Source organism: Heptranchias perlo, chromosome 1, assembly GCF_035084215.1.
Source record: "Heptranchias perlo isolate sHepPer1 chromosome 1, sHepPer1.hap1, whole genome shotgun sequence".
Lineage (NCBI taxonomy): Eukaryota > Metazoa > Chordata > Chondrichthyes > Hexanchiformes > Hexanchidae > Heptranchias > Heptranchias perlo.
The window spans coordinates 184406262-184428141 of record NC_090325.1 but is presented as its reverse complement, the minus strand read 5'-3'; the positions used below and the strand labels follow the sequence as shown (position 1 = coordinate 184428141).

The following is a 21880-nucleotide window of genomic DNA, read 5'->3' as shown; positions in this document are numbered from 1 at the left end:
ATAACCTGGTGTTGTAAGATTCCTTACATTATTCAATTCCAGGCATTGCAGCTGAGCCCTATTCCATCCTCATACATGTGCATCTCCAGCAAGGGTCGCTGAATACTAATCTGGAGCTGGAACCTTGGCCAATTTTTTCCCGACAGAGGTGAATGAGGTAGCACCTCAACACTGCCGCAGCAGAGATCAGCTAACCCAGCACTGCCCAGGGATCAAATCTGGGAATTTCCTGATCTGTAGGGCTGATAAACCTGCTGAGCCATCAGGGGAGCCTCTCTTTGCATCTACATGACTTTGATTCTTTCGGTTTATACTGATATGATTGAATCGCGCCATTAACAACTTCCTCTGAGCGACGTGACAAACAAGTCATTCTTATCCCACTTTCTTTAACCAGACTTGGATACAGAAGAGATGTCAAAGGTCATGTGTCAGTTTTCCTGGGAGTGGTGAGTCCATTTCAAAGATTGGGAAAGAGAGAGATTGAACATCTCTTTACACTGAAGAAAAAATGTGAGTCACCATACAATTCTTATTGAATAATGAATACAAAGAGGCTGTTCATATTTTGTAACCCCGGATACATTTTAAATCATTATACTATATATTGTGAAAGGAATATTAGAACTTCATACAAATTACCAATTTACGAGCAAACAACAGACAGTTAAAGCACCAGAGTTTACAGCCAGCCTCAGAGCTGCTACATAACAGAACAGGCCAGTTAAATGACCAGAGATAATGATCTCTATTAGAATGCAATATGAAATGCTGATGTTTGAACAGTGTCGTTCAACAAGTCTATGATTTACATCCCAATTACCTTCAATTCCTCCTGCAGTGTACCATACATGCCCTTAATTCTCTGAACCTCTTTTAAGGACCCTTGTTGATCGAAAAACACAAGTCTGAGGGGGGGAAAAAAAAAACAGTAGTTACATCCATTGCAATTCTCAATTTTTCCTATCCATCTGTTCATCTCCACCTTTCAAAAAAGTACTTTTTTTCTGAATCTCTCTTACAGCTAGATTGAGAAGGAACAGTGGTATTTTACTGATGGAAGAATGGGTTTGAGAACACAAACAATGCACTTCCCAGGGAAATGCTTTGATCAATCTAAATGCCTGACTGTTACACATTTCGGGTCTGCACTAGAAATTGTCTCGGGTTCAGTGTCACTGATCACTCCCATAAGCGGATCCCACATTCCCTATGATCTGGAGAATACCTTTACCGCCCAATATCCAATTACACACCTAGATGATCGTGACCCTGGGCTGTAACTATAAGACCCCGCATTGGGGTCTTCCTATCTTCCAGAAGGCAGACTGATGAGCATCTAGTGAGACACAGCCAATTGTAAACCAAACAAACTGGATTAATTTACATGCAATACATGACTGAACAGCATACATTCTCCAGTGAAATTCAACCTACTCCCAATCGCACCTTTCAACATCAAAAATAAATCTCTCAAACTGCACCCTTGATATGGCCCTAGCTTCACGTTACAAGTCAGTATTCATTGAAAAGACTCTAGTGGGGGGGGGGGGGCATGGGCAAAGAAAGCACCCTGCCTGTTTCAAACCCCAACTCACTGTAGACAGGCATTTTACATCCAGAATGTGCGAAAGTCAAAAGCTTAATCTCTGTCCATCCCCCAGCTCTCTGCATGAGGACTGGTTGATCGAGTTGCCAATCAAAACTGCCTAGATAAATTTGATCATAAATTGCAGACACTAACAGCTCAATTTAACAAGAGAAAACAAACTACTTTAAGGTATCTAGGCAAATAGTATTGTTGGTTCTGACCATTTGAAAGTTAAAAGTTACCTCATAATTCTATATAGTTTAGAACCTTGACACAAATGCAAACAATTTCTATAGCCTACAAGGTGCATATTGAAGTGCCACTTTGATACCGTGAAATGACACTGTGGCTGCAATATCTGCACCCTACGCGCACCTGAGGAAAATCGGAACTTCTGAAATAACATCCAAATAAAGAACAAATTGGAAAGGGGGGGGGGGGAAAGAGAGTCAGAGATTAACAGTTTGGTGACCTTTTTCACTTAAAGCTGCAGCAATTATTGTCATACTTCAAGTTTATAAAACAAACCAAGTTATTTGGTAAATCCAAATTTTAAAATGTCAGAACAACTTACTTCCAGTAGATGGCAGTAACACAACTTCTGGTTCACCAATTGCACAGCATCCCAAAAGTCATGGTCATGGTACCTAATCAGAACCAAATGCCCTTTACATGTGTACTTCAGGCAGTACACACTGCCCTATGTTGCTGTACTTAACAAATCAATTGCCTGAACTAGTACTGAATCAAACATTTGTTCCTTCCAAGCTTCTTAAAGGTTTCAATCTTTGTTCAATAGTACTTGGACACAAGAGGTTTGTTCCCTATTCCTCACTTGCCCTGCCAGAAGTGAAATGTTATAGGACCATGTTACTTTGTAAACATTTTATTCAGTTTAAAAACAGCACAAATGTCCAGATTTTTTTTCCAGATATTTAAATAATCAACCTTTAGAGAACATTTTGCTTGCTTATGATGTATAATGTAATTTGCACTGAACAGGTTAATGCACTACAAAAATATTATGTTGCTTGCCTGTGAAATCATGACAGTAATGTGTTCTCTGTCCCCAGGTGTAAAGACAAGGCATCTTTAAGAAAATAAACTGCTGAAATTGCCAAGGAGATCACATTCACCTCCTAATGGACCAACTAAACAGAGTGAAGAGACACTACTAATTGAAGACTCTGGAAGTAGTGTGTAGTGAGGGAAGTTTTCATTCCACAAGCTGAAAGCAGTTTTTTTTTAAACTTAAAATTGCTGAAATTCTGTCTGTTCAGTGCATTCTGAACATGCGATTCCAAGGCAAACTATGTCCAAAAAGCATACAGCTCTGTTATCAGTCAGTTACTTGATCCTAAATATGAAGGAAAAATGATGGTGTCATTTATTACGGGTTACTTGATATTCAAGGCAGAACTTAATCCCATTACCAAGCAGAAGTGCTATTAAATCTCTTCCCCACCCCCCAAAAAAACCCGTAAGAAGCCAGGAACACTGAGCATATTCCACAGTATCTGCTCCAGTTACCGCAGCACACAGGGTAAGATCAGCTGCGTTTTCTACCTGTGTTTCTTCATTGCTCGACAATAGCCCCCAGAACTACTGGATCCAGAAAACGTTTTGTAGTCTTGTTGTTCGGACATTCCTAGATTGGTCACGGATACAGGTATTCGCTGAACAAAACTACATTTAAAAAAACCAAGATAAATGTTAGCTTCAAAAGTTATTAAAAGTGGACTATAAAATGTTTCAGGTGGGTCTGATATGATAGTGCCAGATTGTTAAGAGGTAAGATCACAATCTAAACTATTCCAGCACTAACAGATTAGGTCACACATCAAAATTCACAATTGGCAAGGTAAAAAGAAAACTGAAATCATTCTCAGAACTCTCCTTGAAATGATTTGCTACATTTCCCAAACTTGCACCGGCTGACGATATTGTTTAAAGAAATTGGGCACTGCTCACCTTTCCTGGGGTTTATACAGCGTGTACTCCAGACTGTGCGTGGAACCATTCTCTCTGCTTAACTTGGTAGTAAAGAGAAAGAACACCAGCTGTTGGTTTTTCAGATGCTTCTGAAGAGTCCTGTGAAGGAGACGTTCTCGGAATGTCATGGTCTGATTTGTGTTACGTCTGAACTTATACCAACCAATAACATTCTAAGGGGGAAAAAGTACAAGTAGATTTAGATCTAGACCCAGGTTAAAAAAGGTGGGAAAGTGTGGAACAGCAATATCACTTTTGAAATTTAAGTCTTTTACCAAACAAGCTGTTAATACCATGGGTGAGTCAATAACTATAAACGTCACACAACAGTTAACTACCTGCACGCACGTCACCCATTTTAACTACCTGCACGCACGTCACCCAGCCATTAACCAGATGCACACGTCACACTGCAGCTAACTACCTGCCGCATGTAACCCAGCAGTTAACTACTTGCATGGGTGTCACCCAGCAGTTAATTAGCTGCACGCATGTCACCCAGCCATTAACCAGACACGCACACGTCACCCAGCAATTACCTGCACTCATTTCACCCAGCAGTTAATTACCTGCACGCATGTCACCCAGTTAATTACCTGCACGCATGTCACTCAGCAGTTAATTACCTGCACGCATGTCACCCAGCCGTTAATTACCTGCACGCATGTCACCCAGCCGTTAATTACCTGCACGCATGTCACCCAGCCGTTAATTACCTGCACGCATACGTCACTCTGTAGTTAACCACCTATGTGCATGTAACACAGTACAATTCAGCAAATCTCAATTAAAACTAATAGCAAGCATGCACCAGTGGACTCTTAATATATAAACGGTGCAGCAAACCTGGTTATAATGAAACTCCTTAAAAATTTTTTAAAGATTATGTCTAATGAATTTTATGCTAAATATGGGGGACATCAAATCTACAAAAGGCAACACTTTCCCACTTTGGGCACCAAATCGCAGTATTAAGCACTCCCAGGTCAGGTACAGTGTCTGATGTAAAATAAAACTCTTCCACTCAGTTATAACAACTACAGCCTGAGAACTTCATTGAATCAGTGTGACTTTTCTTCTGTGGCATCTGAGAGGTTGACTGCCAGTTAGAGCCACATTGTGGGCTGTCTTGTGCTCTGACCCCATGCCCACTTTGAGCTGTTTTGAAACTGTTCACATTTATTTCACAAAAGGCTCTCATAGCTAATAGATAAAAGAATCTCATCCATCAGTCTAGGCAGAATTCAACCCCACTTTTGAAACTGCACCAAGCAATTCTTCCCCTTTTTCTGAATATGCATTCTTTTCACATGAATTATCTTTGTTAGTAATTTATCCCTCATCTTTGGTCCACTCAACCACTGCAAAAAGAAAACAGCTATTTTGGGTCCCTCTCGAGTGTTTGCAAAGATCTGGCGTCAGAGCTTGGATAGGACTGGGGCCAGGTCACTTTGCCCTTTCAGCAACAGACGATGCATGGTGCGAGGAGATTTAGGAGAAACTATCTCCATAACGCCCAACAAAGTTCAAATTTGTCACAAGATATCCTGAATAATGTGTAACTCTCTTTTTGCAACATTAAGGGTTGGAGAATTATGGGGTAACACAAATAGAGCCTCCAGTCACAAGTACTGTCTCATATTGGTCCCCACTGACTGTCCAGCTCTCACCTGTGGCTCTAAATAGCCACTTGTGCACAGCACTGGCCACACCCCAAACCACCACTACGTTGGCTCCTGGATTAAAATGGTGAGGGTAATTGGTGGCAATCAATGAAGGGGACTGTCAATCTTCCGGTGCATAAAGAATACAGAGGCAGTCCTAGCAGAAAAGAGAGGGCTCATCTCAGTGAAATGTCATTGCAGCATCAAGATATGGACTGTGCTTAAGACATCAGTGCTAACACAAAGACATTGGCAATCATCCACTGCAGGCAGACACAACTACAACAACACGTAGTTATAGACATCTTTAACAAAGAAAAAGGGAAAGTCAGGAGCTTGGTTGATTAAAAATGGGTTTTCAGAAGGCTTTTAAAAGGTGGAAAGTGAAGAGAGATGGAGGGATTTAAGGAGGGTGTTCCAGAGAGTAGGACTAAGGCGGTTGAAAGTTGTGCCACCAATGATGGGGCAAAGAGAGGGGGGACACACAGAAGGCCAGAGTCAGAGGATTGAAGGATGCAGGAGGAGGCTAAGATTGGAGGAGGTTGCAAAGCTCAAGTGGGCTGCAGCTGCAGCATGCAAGTACATTTGAATGTGAAGTTTGGTGCTTTTCAGGAGTGAAGATGGAAATCCTATGGTAATGGGCAAGTGGCAAAACAGTAACTACGGAAGACACTGGAAGCCATAGCTGCTGACCTGCATGTAGTCAATCCAGATTTCTGATCGCTAGGCACCAATAACTTCGCTAAGCAAACTCCTGGGTGACCGAGGAGCCCTTTTTAGGATCACACCGTTCGCCCTAAAATGAAGCTACCCTTGACATTGTTGTCTTCTCGCCTAGGCAGCAAGCCCACAACTGAAGCTTAAGAATCAGATATTCAGTTTGGGATCTGTTCCACATTGGTCAATACAGGAACAGGAGTAGGCCATTTAGCCCCTCGAGCCTGTTCCACCATTCAATGAGATCATGGCTGATCTGTGACCTAACTCCATATACACGCCTTAGCTCCATATTCCTTAATACTTTCGGTTAACAAAAATCTATCAATCTCAATTTTAAAACTAACAATTAAGCTAGCATCAACTGCTGTTTACGGAAGAGAGTTCCAAACTTCTACCAGCCTTTGCATGTATAAGTGTTTCCTAACTTCACTCCTGAAAGTCCTGGCTCTAATTTTTAGGCTATGTCCCCTAGTCCTAGAATCCCCAATCAGCAGAAATAGTTTCTCCCAACCTACCCTATCAGTTCCCCTTGAAAACGTCAATCAAATCACTCCCTAATCATCTAAATTCCAGGAAATACAACCCTAGTTTGTGTAATCTCTCCCTGTAATTTAACCCTTGGATTCCAGGTATCAATCTAGTAAATCTCCAAGGCCAATATATCCTTCCTAAGGTCCGGTGCCCTGAACTGAATGAACACGGTACTCCAGGTGTGGTCTAACCAGGGCTTTGTATAGCTGTAGCATAACATCTACCCCCTTGTATTCTCGTCCTCTAGATATAAAGGCCAGCATTCCATTAGCCTTTTTGATTATTTTTTGTACCTGTCCATGACATTTTAATGATCTATGTTCATTGACTCCTAAATCTCTTTGAACCTCCACTGTTTCAAGCTTTATAATTTAGAAAGTACTCTGACCTATCTTTTTTAGGTTTAAAGTAGATGACCTCACACTTGCCTACATTGAAATCCATTTGCCAGTTTTGCCCATTCACTTAATCTATTAATGTCTCTGTAATTTTATGCTTCCATCTATACTGCTTACAATGCTGCTTATCTTTGTGTCATCAGCAAACTTGGATATGTGGCTCTCTATCCCATCATCTACATTGTTACTGAATAGCTGAAGTCCCAACACAGATCCCTGTGGGACACCACTAGACGCATCCTGCCAATTTGAATACATACCCATTATCCCAACTCTCTGTCTCCTGCCGCTCAGCCAATTTCCTAACCAGGTCAATAATTTGCCCTCAATTCCATGAGCTTCAACTTTAGCTAACAGTCTCTTATGAGAGACTTTATTGAATGCCTTCTGGATGTCCATATAAACAACATCCATTGACATTCCCCTATCCACTACTTTAGCCACCTCTTCAAAAAAATTCAATCAGATTCTTCAGACATGACCGACCCTTTACAAATCCATGCAGGCTCTCTCTGATCAGCTGAAAATTTTCAAGGTGTTCAGTCACTCTATCCTTAATTATAGACTCTAGTATTTTCCCAACAGATGTTAGGCTAACTGGTCTATAATTCCCTGATTGCCCTCTCTCATCTTTCTTAAATAGCAGAGTGACATGTGCAATTTTCTAATCTAAAGGAACGGTTCCTGAATCGAGAACACTTTGGAAGATAATAGGGTTTTTGCAATGTTCTCACCTACTTTCTTTGAAACCATGGGATGGAAACCATCTGGTCCTGGGGATCTGTCACTCTTTAGTGCCATTATTTTCTTCATTACTGATAATTTGCATACATTAATTATGGTGAGTCCCCATCCCTGATTCAAAATTAGTTTCCTTGGGGTATTTGGCATGCTATCTTCTTCCTCTACTGCAAATACTGACGCAAAGTAATTATTTAATATGTCTGCCATTTCCTTATTTTCATTTACAATCTCACCATTATCAGTTTTTAAGGGGCCCACATTGCCCTTGACCACCCTCTTTTTCCTAAATTTTTTGTGTTGATTTTGCTATCCCTTGCAAGTTTCTTTTCATACTCCCTTTCTGTAGCTCTTACTATCTGTTTTGTTACTCATTGCTGTTCTTTATATCGCTCCCAGTCACCAGGATCTGTGCTATTTTTTGCATTTTTGTATGCTCTTTTAGTTTTATGTTGTCCCTTACCTCTTTTGTTGTCCATGGCTGTTTTCTTTTCGCAAGTAGAGCTCTTGCTCGTTAGGGGTATAAACTGGTTCTATATCACGTTAAATTCTTTTTTGAACACCTCCCAATGTTCTTTTCACCCCCATTAACAGATTTGCCCAGTTTACTGTGGAGTCTCTGTCTCATCCCATTGAAGTTGGCCTCACCTAAATTGCAGCCAACAGAGACCTTATGGGTTGAATTGAGAAATAGGAAAGGATCTAAGACTACAGTGGAAGTTGTGTATAGGACCCCTGGCAGTAGCTCTGAAGTGCTAGATTGTATAAATGCAGAGATTAGACAAGCGTGTTACAAATGCATAGTGGTCTTAATGGGGGACTTTAACCTTCACATAGATTGGGAAAAGCAGACAGCAACTGTCAGAAAGGTAGTGAATTTTCTTGAGTGTGTCCGGGATGGTTTTCTACAGCAGTATGTCCTAGAGGCAACAAGGGGGCAAGCCATACTAGATTTAGTAATGAGTAAAGAACCAGATTTAGTTAACAGCTTAACTGTGCGTGAACATCTGTCCAATAGCGATCATAACATGATCGAGTTCAAGGTAGTGTTTGAAAGGGAAAAAAGTGAATCAGCTGCTAAGAGTCTAGACTTGGGTAAGGCCGACTTCAATGGGATGAGAGACAGACTGTCCACAGTAAACTGGGCAAATCTGTTAATGGGTAAAACGACTGATGATCAGTGGGAAATGTTTAAAGAAACATTCAACGTGATACAGAACTGGTTTATACCCGAGAGGCAAGAACTCTACTTGCCAAAAAAACAGCCATGGACAACTAAAGAGGTAAGGGACAATATAAAGACATAAGAAAAGACAAAAAATGGCACAGATCCTGGCGAATGGGAAAGACACAAAGATCAACAATGGGTTACAAAACAGATAGTAAGAGCTACAAAAAGAGAGTATGACAAGAAACTTGCAAGGGATATCAAAACCAATACGAAGAACTTTTATAGTTATATTGGGAAAAAAAGAGGGGGGTCAGGAGCAGTGTTAGCCCCTTAAAAACTGAAAGTGGGGATATTGTCATTGACAATGAGGTAATGGCAGACATGTTGAATAATTACTTTGCGTCAGCATTTACAGTAGAAAAAGAGGATAGCATGCCGGAAATCCCAAGAAAACTAATATTGAATCAGGGACAGGGATTCAATAAAATTAACATAAGTAAAACAACAGTAATGAAGAAAATAATAGCACTAAAGAGTGACAAATCCCCAGGACCAGATGGTTTCCATCCCAGGGTTTTAAAGAAAGTAGGTGAGCACATTGCAGATGCCCTAACTATAATCTTTCGAAGTTCTCTAGATTCAGGAACCATCCCTCTAGATTGGAAAATTGGACATGTCATTCCGCTTTTTAAGAAAGGAAAGAGAGGGAAACCGAGGAATTATAGGCCAGTTAGCCTAACATCTGTTGTGGGGAAAATGCTGGAGTCTATAATTAAGGATAGGGCGACTGAACACCGAGAATTTTCAATTAATCAGAGAGAGCCAGCATGGATTTGTAAAAGGTAGGTCGTGCCTGACAAACCTGATTGAATTTTTTGAAGAGGTGACTAAAGTAGTGGACAGGGGAATGTCAATGGATGTTATTTATATGGACTTCCAGAAGGCATTTGATAAAGTCCCACATAAGAGACAGCTAGCTAAGATAGAAGCCGCCCATAGAATCGAGGGAAAAGTACGGACTTGGTTAGGAAGCTGGCTGAGCGAAAGGCGACAGAGAGTAGGGATAATGGGTAAGTACTCACATTGGCAGGATGTGACCAGTGGAGTCCCGCATGGATCTGTCTTGGGGCCTTAATTATTCACAATATTTATTAACGACTTAGGTGAAGGCATAGAAAGTCTCATATCTAAGTTTGCTGATGACACAAAGATTGGTGGCATTGTAAGCAGTGGAGATGAAAACATAAAATTACAAAGCAACATTGATAGATTAGGTGAATGGGCAAAATTGTGGCAAATGGAATTCAATGTCAGCAAATGTGAGGTCATCCACTTTGGATCAAAAAAGGATAGAACAGGGTACTTTCTAAATGGTAAAAAGTTAAAATTAGTGGATGTCCAAAGGGACTTAGGGGTTCAGGTACATAGACCATTGAAGTGTCATGAACTGGTGCAGAAAATAATCAAGAAGGCTAATGGAATGCTGGCCTTTATATCTAGAGGACTAGAGTACAACGGGGCAGAAGTTACGCTGCAGCTATATAAAACCCTGGTTAGACCGTACCTGGAGTACTGTGAGCAGTTCTGGGCACCGCACCTTTGGAAGGACATATTGGCCTTGGAGGGAGTGCAGCGTAGGTTTACTACAATGATACCCGGACTTCAAGGGTTAAGTTATGAGGAGAGATTACACAAATTGGGGTTGTATTCTCTGGAGTTTCGAAGGTTAAGGGGTGATCTGATCGAAGTTTATAAGATATTAAGGGGAACGGATAGGGTGGATAGAGAGAAACTATTTCCGCTAGCTGGGGATTCTAGGACTAGGGGGCACAGTCTAAAAATTAGAGCCAGACCTTTCAGGAGTGAGATTAGAAAACATTTCTACACACGAAGGGTCGTAGAAGTTTGGAACTCTCTTCCGCAAACGGCAATTGATGCTAGCTCAATTGCTAATTTTAAATCTGAGATAGATAGCTTTTTGGCAACCAAAGGTATTAAGGGATATGGGCCAAAGGCAGGTATATGGAGTTAGATCACAGATCAGCCATGATCTTATCAAATGGCAGAGCGGGCTCGAGGGGCTGAATGGCCTACTCCTGTTCCTATTCAGAATCTTAATAGCTGTTACAGGTTTCTCCCTTTTAAACACAATGTTGAATTCGATCACATTATGATCGCTATTAAATAAATGTTCCAAAAAATGTGTTAATGACTGTCTAAGGACAATGCAATTAGTTTAAGGGCAGGTGCTACTCCCTTCAGGGCATATATGCCCTCTAAGGCTGAAGACAACAAATGAAGAGAACTTTATGCGTCCCTAAATCACGTGATTACAGCTTTTGTGCTGTACAAATTGATATTGTTGGGTGATTTAAACAGCCGTATTGAAAAGGACTACTAGACTGATAATCAAATGTAATGATTGTCAACTAACCATCACCAGCACACTATTTGATCAGCCTGACAAAGACAGTGTGGGTGCACTCCTCATTCTTAACAATGGCATCTCATGCTATCATGACATCCAAAACCTCATGAGGAACTGACTTCTAGACTGATCATTGAATGGATTCATCTAAGCTCCCGCTAGTCATGACACCCCACTAATGAATTCAGTGTCATAAATTAACCAAGCTCTTTGGTATCAACTGCCTTAAAAGACACACAGACCTCTATCAATAGCTCAGGTTAAGCTTGAAAGAATATATGAAAGCATGTGAAAAATCAACATTGCTTTCAAAATGATTGGAGCATGTTCAGGAACACAGTTTATCAGACTGTGTGTGAAATAAATCGGTACTATTACCACCGATGAATATGACATGCTGATCCAGGCATTCCTCAGCAAGAAGCACATGGCACAGCTTGATTGGCTTAACTACTATATGTTTCAGAAAAAAAACTACACAACTTAGAAGCTTACTAGACTAAATTTATGAAGATACACCACACCAGATGAAAGCTGAAGAACTTCAATCCTTTGCAGGTCATCCGGAACTTTTAAGCTGACTACATTCCGAAAGTGGAATACCACCCTGAAGTGTGCCAACTGCTAATTCCTGATTACAAATAAAGGCGACATACTCAACTGATGAGGTGAACATTTTAGCAACCTTCTCAATACCTCACATTATTGGAGAAATCAGACAACGTTCGGTAATATCCAGCAAAGGACAGCCATGCACTTACTCCAAGTCTTAAAAACAATCAATTGGAAAATAGCTAAAGAATGGGAAGGCTCCACACTGGCTGCATCCCTGCTGAAACATACAATCTCACTGTCCCTCTCTCATCATCCGGTACAAAATCTTCATCTGATCTCAAAGAACATTAACCATAACAACTGAAGGACAACTATGTCACAAGGCTCTATTAGAGAAAGAATGAAATGTTATACTGTGGCAACTATTACAGTATATGCCTCTCCTTTACAAGGAAAACCTTAGCAAGAACTCTTCCGAACAAGCTAATCTGCATCATTGCTAACATCATCCTACCTGAATTGCAATGTGCATTTTGCTCTGAATGTGGCACTGTTTGTAGCTAGGCGGATACAAGAACATACCATAAACAAACATGGAACTTAATGCTGTCTGGCACTTTCAGCCAAGAGTGTCTGGCCACTTCCAGCCTGGACTGGTTGCGCAAACATTTAACCCAAATTGTATGCCAGTTAAAAGACGGTTTGATGGCAGCATATTTGCTGGCAACATCTTTAACCCATTCTCTATCTGGAATGGTGTGCCAGCCTCTCATCATTAATCTACTGCACACAGTGTCATTTTAGAACCTACATATCATTGATGCCACATCCAACACTATTGAGAGTTGTGGTCATTGTTGGTCTAAAAAACCAACTACCGGTAACAGAATTTACAGCTCCTCACCCAGATGCATTCAACTCCTACAGCAATTTCATCGAAGTTACATTAAATCAGTTAAAAAATTACTGTCAATTCGGTGTTTGCTTAATACGTTATTTTGCAAACGTCACCACTGATGGCTTTTTTTTGTTTATTTGCATAATTACCAACCAATTTTAAAAACAATATCCAATGAAATATACAATTAAGACATGAATGACTTATTAAAAGTCAGCCCAATATAACTATTATTACTTCTGATACAAAAAGTAGCATCAGCTGCTCTTAGCAATACCTTTTCCTGATTTAACAGTATTTTCTCCAATGCTTTCTCGTCCACTTCACCAGCAGAATTATAAAAACTGTAAAAGATAGACAGGACATTGGTAACATGATTTTAATTCACAAAGTGCTGTATATCTTAGTCCCTGGTTTCTAACGGTATGATTTTCTATCCTTATTTTGGCACAATGCCCTTACAAACTTGGCACTGCTTATTTTATAATGCCACAGTAATTTTGACAGACAAAATGACACTGTAATGACCCCTTTGGTACTGCAAGGTGAATCATTTCTATGTTTTAAAAAAACAGCCATCAGGGTGCGAAGAGGCCTTCATACTTGCAGGCTAAAGTAATTTAGTAAGTGGGTGCATACCTGTATCAATGAAGAATTGGGCTATTGGTGCTCACTGCACACACACATATATAAAAAAATTTGAGACTTAATCCGTTACTCCTACTTCCCGTTACCAAGATTTAGTAACACTTTTGTGACATCAATAATGCCATAAGTGTAACAGGAGCACCTGCTTCCATCAGTTTTAGGAGGTTACACTAATGTCTGCTATACAATTCTCCCACCACTGGTGGCACTGTGGCACTTGTTGCTCAGGTCCACTTGTCTGTCTTTTAAGCCTGTTACAACAAACACAGCTAAAAACATTCCATTTTCCCCAACCAACTGTGAACAAAGATATGGTAACCTTGTGGATATGGTACTGGACCAGCAACCTAAAGGTCGAAAGTTCAAATCCCACCATAGAAAGTTATGAAATTGAATAAATCTGGTAATTTATAGGTTGGCACTAAACAACCAATGCTGCCCGATTGTTGTAAAAACCCAACAGGTTCACTAATGTCCTTGAGGGAAGGAACCTGCCACCCCTACCCGATCTAGCTACATGTGACTCCAGTCCAACAATATGTCGTTAACTCTTAATACCCTCAAGGCAACTGGAGATGGGCAATAAATGCTGCCTTGCCAGCATCGCCCACATCCCAAGAAGAAATTTTAAAAAGTTATGGGAGATTCACTATTTCATCATAATTCAATACATTTTCATTGATTTTGTTCTTTTTATTTTCTGTCAATGTGACAGTTGCCAGCCACAAGAAATGTGCAAGAACAATTTTCCTATTTTTCCTTGCTCACTCTCTCTTGGGAAGTCTTTTGAGTCCATTGGCACCTCATCTTGATAACATGATCAAAATTGGAAATTCACCATGTGGTGCAGCCCATTAGAGCACCAAGCTGTTGTGCTACTTGAGATGGGAAAGCCATTCCCATTTTACATTTGGTGTATGAATTAACACTAGCCTTATTGCAAAATTAAAACAGTACAAAACAGAAACCCGATGTTAATTCAGCACTCTCTTTTATCCATTATCAGCATATTTCTAGCCATCAGGGAACACCAATACCATAACTAATGTATACACAAGGTAATTCCTGTGACTCAGATTTTCCCCATTACAGAGCATTCTGGAGTATTAAAACAAAAGGGATTTTGTTTCCAAAGTACCAAATTCAGATTTCACTTACATTCCACAGATGCAGTCTGCACTTACTAATAAACTCAAACACAAGACTAGTGGGAGTATTGGTTCCAGTAACCTTTTATGTATGAATCAAGTGAAAAGTGACTGAGCAATTCCCACTGGAAACAAGAATCATAAAATTCATAGGAGTGAGAGTAGCTATCAACTGAGCTCACGTACCTGAACAGCCAGTAACATGGAATATGTTTCTGTATATCTAGAGGGGAAAAATACACATTAAAGTTCAGAGGGGAATAATAATTTTCACATGTAATACTAATTTCCAGGAGGAAAACTACATACTAAAGATCAGAGGGGATTAATGTTTTTCACATGTAATATTATTTCCTTTTCCCTTAAAGGCCATTCACAGTTACATTGTGAGGGAGCTCAATTAATATCAGCAAATGACACTACATGAGTTACGGGGTGCTTTGCATCCCTTAGGTTGTTGGATTTTGCAACTCCTCCAAGTCTTTTCTTCTGACAAGGACATCAGTGCTCACTAAATGTCAGAACACGTACAGAAACAAAAAAACAGTTGACATTGGATAATGTGCTCAATTTTTAGAAAAGTACACATGGCAAAACTTGCTTTTTAACCATTACCTATTGGTGCAAGTCAAAACAACAAATTACATGAAGACCAAATAATGACGAGAGGTGAATCTCCAAAGTTTGTGTCTTAATGGGCAACTTGTCTACATACTATGGAGGCCTGCAGACCATATATAAACAATCACAACACCATGACATTCAATTCAAGAAGCTTAGAGTGTAAATATTGTTAAAAACTCCCATTTGAGTGAAATACTTAAAAATGGATGCATTCTCTGAAAACCACGTGGCTTAGGAACGTTACTGGTTAACCAAAACAAATTATAATTGAGATAAGGACATGAACAAGAATACAGCTCTCCGCCATTCAAAATGTATTTCATTTGAACCTCGATACAGGCTTGCAATTGAGTTAAGAGAAGTAACTATTAGGAAGCTAAAATGTCACCATTAGCACCACAAAGCAATGGTACAACCTCTTCCTTGTCCCCTACTGTGCCTGGGTCATACAGCTCAAAGTCCAATCCTGTCCCTAGGCCTTCACCAATGTTAATCTGGTTTGGCTGCTGGAACCCAACAATGGTCAGGGAAATTACTCTTCCTACCACCAACCACCCCCCCCCGCCAAATATTCTCGCCCACCCGTCTCCTCGTGACAAGGTGACTGGCAACTTCTTACAGGAGCACAACGGGCAACGTTAGAGATGTTTTGCACCTGGAATTTTTTTTTTTTTTGAGTTATTCCTCCCCCTCCAATTTTCCACCTACTCTCATGAAGGCATTGACTCCCACTGAGCTATGGTTCCACAGACACCCCACCGTACCAGTGCCTGTTCTTCATGCCTGAGCCTAGATAGCAAGGGACAGTGGGCTATTTAACCATTGGGTACACATCAGAGCTTGATCCTGCCCTCAGTTGACATCTCTCCTCCTAGTTTCTCACACACACAGACACACACACATGCATGAATACTGAGGCCATTTGTAAAACCCATACAGCTGCCCAGCTGAGATCAGCTAATGCAGCAAAGACCAACAGTCAAAACTGGAATTTGCTAATCTGTATGGCTATCTACCACAAAACATTGTATTTACCCACTAAGCCATTTGGGGAGAAATACTGTGGAATTATTTTAATAAAGTCACATCGCCATGGCTAGGACTGTATTTTGTTTTGGAAGTTGAATTTAGTTTCACTCATCTTTTTCTTAAATAGACTTGTCAAGAGTACATTCACACATGTATATATTAAGCCGTAGTATGTTTTGGTTGCAGGGTGCCTGTGGGAGAAGTGCATTGTCCTGTTTTTAATAAAAACTAAAATTAAGTCACATCACTCCAAAACACAGAAATGTAACTAATCCAATGGAAAGGTTTACACACTAACTGAAATACAGATGTCTGCTTTTACCACTACAATGGATTACACTCTGCAGATGGAACAACTCACCTATAGTATACACCACCTCAATGTCATCCAGCTGGGAATCAGTAATACTGTTTTTTGCTTCTGCTTTGATTTCCCCGAGCAGAAATCCCTCCTGTGAAAGAAAATCAAAAAACACGGATTTTACAAATTTGCCACTACGTTACACCACTGTTCTACTGATAACATGTATTAACAGAAGCGACACTGAAGCCCCGTTGGTAAACTGGAGGGTTATGCACACTGATCATATTTTACAGCCACACAAGGCCTTTAAACCAGCCTGCCACATCTTCTGAGGATCCTGACATATCAGCGATTTCTCAATCAGTCCGAACGTAACAAGTAATAATGAAAGTTATACCCACTCCTTGCCACAGTCTCATTGGTCCTGGCGTGGTGCTGACAGTTCCTCTATTTAAAACTGGGTTTGGCAATGTCTTACAGGCAATACTTGTAATCAAGTACCTGAAATCCCTCAGATAGAAATGCGGTCCCAGCCTTTATAGCAGGCATGCTGGTGTCAACGCGATTTTCCTCGCTATACGTGGTGGGTGTTGTAACCTAGAAATTTAAAAAGAGTACTTTGGCTCAAAAGAGTACTCGCCTCCTTCCAAAGCCTGTGCGAAAGCGTCAGGGCTGGGGTCCTCGAGTACCTGATGGCCGGTTGTTTTCTCCACTGATTACCTAATCAATCAAGTGGCTCCTCAGCAAAAAAAAATTTCCGGAAGGGCTGAAGGGAATGTTTGATCAAGCCAAATACTCATTTGGCTAATAGCTCTCTGTTCCCCATTCTGCTAGGTCAGAGGCATTTGTAAGCTTGGATTAGGAGTTCATTTTTAACTACAGCACCAGCTACACGGTCTTAATTCCACGAGGCAGAATCACTTTAAATGATCAAAATGAAACTGCCTAGCCCTGGTCAATTTCAGAGTTCCTGAAAAGTGAACAGTGCTGTAGGGCAAATAGCAATGGACAGGTCCAAATGGATGGTCACCCAACAGCTGCTTGAGCTGCCCGAAACAGCCGGCCCGCTAAATATGGTTTAAGCGGTGCCTTTGTAATTGACGCTTACCGTACTGGCAAATGGTTAGTGCCATTTGCCCGACATAGCCGGCTGTCCGGGATAAACGGGGATGGTACTTTTCAATGTCCAACACAGGGAGTATTCCCCTGCTCTTCTTTGAATAGTGTAATAGGATCCTTCACATCCACTAATGAGACAGAGGGACCTCGCAGCACACAATCTAGGCTGACATTTTAGTGCACTCCCTCAGTACTGAACTGAAGTGTTAGCCTAGATACGTGCTCAAGTCTCTGGAGTGGGGCTTGAACCTCCTGAGTCAGAAGGGAGAGCGCTATCACTGAGGCAGTTATCTGGAACTACTCAACAAGTGACCATTTGCCACATTTGGTCTGCATCAAGTGGCCTTTCTTTGATATCCTGAAAGCAACATTAAACACAAACTTGGGCAATCTGAACATGCCAACTGGTGTGGTCTCAGATAAGACGTTGCTAACCAGACTGACATCCCAACTACCGCATAAAAGATCCAGATTTCACTTGGGCTGAGAATCGTATTTACTGTTACTAGGCACACATCCAATCTAAACAATGGAATCTGATCAGATCTCTGACATTTTTCTTTCTCCAAATTTTTTGGGTGAATTGTGTATCCATCATGATGAAGAATGCCAGTCAGGACCAGGCATTCTCGACGTGGAGCATTTTATGTGCCAACGGAACTGCTATCAGCTTCAATGCAATGAATGCATTGGCACTCTACTTAAGCACAGGAACTTTTAAAAGATATTATTTGATCTCCCATGGCTTTGTACACGGAGTGAAGACCAAGTGTAGTCTTCGGGTGAAGCAGGAGTAGAGGGTGAGGGATAATTAGACCAGGGCATTCAGATGTAATTCAGTCCTCATTTTAATGAGAAATATTCTGTCCTTATTTTTATACAATACTTTGATTCCTTAAAAAACTCACTTATTAAGTGCCAAAAAATAAGATTTATTTCCTTCTGTTTACTGTTCTTTAAAAACTAAGCTCATACCTTTCATTTTTGCTCCTTTTTAAATATAAACATTTAATTTATAACCTTTATTTGCTTCTACTGTTCAAAACTTAAATTATTCTATCTTTGCTCCATACCATCTTCCACATTTAATTTGTCTGCTTCATGATTCCTCTCACATACGATATCTAATGTAACCTCTCTAAATATTAAGTTTAAATAAATGATTCATTGACTGCTACCCTGCACCGACCAACACTTCTAAATGAGTTCACTAAATCTTCCACATTCAATTCATCTCCTTACTTTCTTCATAAAACACTAGTTCCTCTGATAAGATTTTGATACTTTAGCAGTGACAAAGCCACATTCTTTTAAGAGCCAAAGTTTAAATCTCACCTAATCAAAACTACAACCATATATGAAAATACAATTAATAACATGCCCTATGACTGCACCAATATTATGAGTACTTCAATAGAAAAGACAAGACCACTGAGGCAAAACTTCAGCTGAACTAAGTATACTTAGTTCTTTACTGTTACTCATAAAAAACATAAGAACAGTTAAAGATTTTTTTTAATTAAATGTTCGTAGGTTTTTTTAAAAAATCACAGATGTAGAATTAATGGCTGACATAAATTGGTTGAGAGGTTGTAGAAAAGTGGAAGGGGTTCAAAACAAGTCCTCAAGGATGGATAATACTTTTCCCCAGAGAGAGGATGAGATTTGAGAGGTTCTGACATGGCACTCGATGATTGCAGAGGAACTCATGTTAGATCGGACATAGGCTAACGTGGTGCCCATTGTTACAAAACGTGACAAAGCAGACCCAGGCAACTGCTCAATCAGCAGTCGGACATCGATAATAGTTAAAATCATTGATTACAGACTGTAATCACCAAGCATTGTTCTGTGAATTATAAATGCGATTTCATTTCGAGGATTTCATTTCCACATCGTTCACCTGAGGAAGGAGGTAACCTCCGAAAGCTTGTGAATTTAAAATAAAATTGCTGGACTATAACTTGGTGTTGTAAAATTGTTTACAATTGTCAACCCCAGTCCATCACCGGCATCTCCACATCACAGTTAAAATCATGGAATCGATTAGTAGTAAACTTGAGGTTTATGTGTATGATAATCTAGTAAATAATAATCAGAGGAGGAAAATCCACCTGACAGTCCTTCATGACTTCTTTGAGGAAATGACATCAAAGGTGGATTGTGGAAAGCCTTACAACATGATAAACTTCCAAATGTTTTGCATAAAAGGCTGCTACTTAAGTTTAAAGCACTAACAATTCAAGGGAAATTCTGGGGACGCATAAGAAATTGGCTGAAAGGTGGAGCAAGGGGTATCTATTAGGTGAGCAATAGTGGGATAGAATGGAGAAGTGCTCGCCTCAAGTTTCTCAAAATGCTTTCTGAAAAATTATCCATAATTTCTCAGTAGCTGAAATTTATAATTTCAAAATAAATAACATTTTAAGAATTCAAAAAAATTACATTTTTCACAATAATTAAATTTCTTCATTGAATAACTAAACGTATCCATTGAATTATCTTTCATGTTTATTAATGTACGCATTAATTTTTTTTACTTAAAGACTTCAGACTCTCCCAAAAACCTGGCCTTGCACTTGATATTTTTCCCAAAACTGTGATGGAAAGAGCTGAATTTGGATTGTGCAAAGTACCTAATGGATACATAAATTCCCCGGGTCCAGAGAGGGTGGCGCGGGTAGGGAGGAGGTGGAGGAGGACGGACCCCGGGCCCGGGGGGGGGGGGGGTGGTCGAGGAGGAGGACGGACCCCGGGCCCGGGGGGGGGTGGTGGAGGAGGAGGAGGACGGACCCCGGGCGGGTGGTGGAGGAGGAGGAGGACGACGGACCCCGGGCCCGGGGGGGGTGGTGGAGGTGGAGGTGGAGGAGGACGGACCCCGGGCCCGGGGGGGGGGGGGGGTGTGGAGGAGGAGACACACCGGGTCCGGGGGGGGGGGGGGGTGGAGGAGACACCCCGGGCCCGGAGGGAGAGGGGACCCCGGGCACAGAGAGGGAGAGAAAAGGCAGAGGGGTACCCCGGGCCCACAGAGGGACCCCAGGTAGCGGCCCTATGCCCAGAGACGGGGACCCCCCCCCAGTGCCGAATCACTCTGGCCCAGTGCTCCAGCAGCGAGTTTCACCGCGGGGGCAGCTCAGGTCAACGGAACTGGAGATTGTTCGCGAACTCACCGCGTCCGAGTCCGCATTGAGATGTTCGAAGGCGAGTGAGCCGAAAACGAACCCGGATACCGCGGCTCCGGCCTCCCCCTCCATCTGAGCCTCGCCCGCCGCCATGGCAATCGGAGGCCGCGGGAGCGAGCGGTGCAGCACATTGTACCCCCCCCACGGCACGGGCAACGTGCGCACTCCCGCCAGCCCGCGCCGACAACGCGCGCGCTCACGCCAATCATTTCCCCCAACCCCCCCCCCCCCCGTGCGCGCGCTCACGTCGACGATTTCTCCTCCCCGTGCGCGCGCTCACGTCGACGATTTCTCCTCCCCGTGCGCGCGCTCACGTCGACGATCCCCCCCTCCCCCCCCCCCCCCCCCATGCGCGCTCCAGAGCAAATGTGCTGCCTGTTTCTCCCTGTCCCACTTTGACAGCAAATCCAGATCGGAACCAGTAAACGCACCTTCCGACGGAATCCGGAGCAAAAACCCTAAACCGGGTGCAATGGCACAGTCAGGGTGCTCCCTTCTGGTTGAACCCCCCTGCAGAAGGACGGCCAGACGTCCGTCCCCCCCCCCGCCATCCCACCAACTCCTCCTCCCTCTGATAACTGAGTCAGTACCCATTCTTGTGTGAGTCTCACCACCACCTTCTCAAGGGCAATTAGGGTTGGGCAACAAATGCTGGCCTTGCCAGCGACGCCCACATCCCATGAACGAATAAAAAAATATCAACCCATCCCAATTATGTCAAAAGCAAAATACTGCGGATGCTGGAAATCGGAAATAAAAACAGAAAACGCTGGAAATACTCAGCAAGTCAGGCAGCATCCGTGGAGAAAGAATCGGAGTTGAAGTTTCAGGTCGATGACCCTTTGTCAGAACTGGAAAAGGTTGAAGATTAAACAGTTTTTAAGCAAGTACAGAGCCAGGGAAAGAGGGGAGGAAAGAACAAAAGGGAAGATCTGTGATAGGGTAGACGGCAAGAATGATTAAATGACAAAAGGGATGATGGTGCAAGGTAAGGCGGGTGATAATGGGACAAGTTAAGAAACAAAAGATGGATCTAGAGGTGCTGTAAATGGCAATATCAGGACCATCACCAGTACTTGCTGTCCAGAAAAAAAAAAGGGGAGCAGTGGTTATGATCTGAAGTTATTGAAATCAATG

The 21880-nt window shown here is 41.7% G+C and overlaps 1 protein-coding gene and 1 long non-coding RNA gene across 2 annotated transcripts in view; one reads left to right on the top strand and one right to left on the bottom strand.

Annotated features, from left to right (window-relative positions):
* abraxas1 (abraxas 1, BRCA1 A complex subunit) overlaps positions 1-20888 on the bottom strand; it is a 28864-nt gene extending 7976 nt beyond the window's left edge. Inside the window, exons 1-7 of the mRNA XM_067994380.1 lie at positions 20732-20888; positions 16500-16590; positions 14672-14708; positions 12967-13033; positions 3563-3756; positions 3158-3277; positions 824-908 (exon numbers count right to left, since the gene is read on the bottom strand). Coding sequence (XP_067850481.1) covers positions 824-908; positions 3158-3277; positions 3563-3756; positions 12967-13033; positions 14672-14708; positions 16500-16590; positions 20732-20836 — 699 coding nt within the window. The 5' untranslated portion in view covers positions 20837-20888. The remainder of the gene's footprint in view (positions 1-823; positions 909-3157; positions 3278-3562; positions 3757-12966; positions 13034-14671; positions 14709-16499; positions 16591-20731) is intronic.
* Positions 366-4620, top strand: LOC137328999 (uncharacterized). Its single transcript, XR_010964883.1, has 2 exons — positions 366-513; positions 2665-4620. It is a non-coding gene; the product is annotated as an uncharacterized lncRNA (long non-coding RNA).
* Positions 20889-21880: the final 992 nt, after the last annotated feature.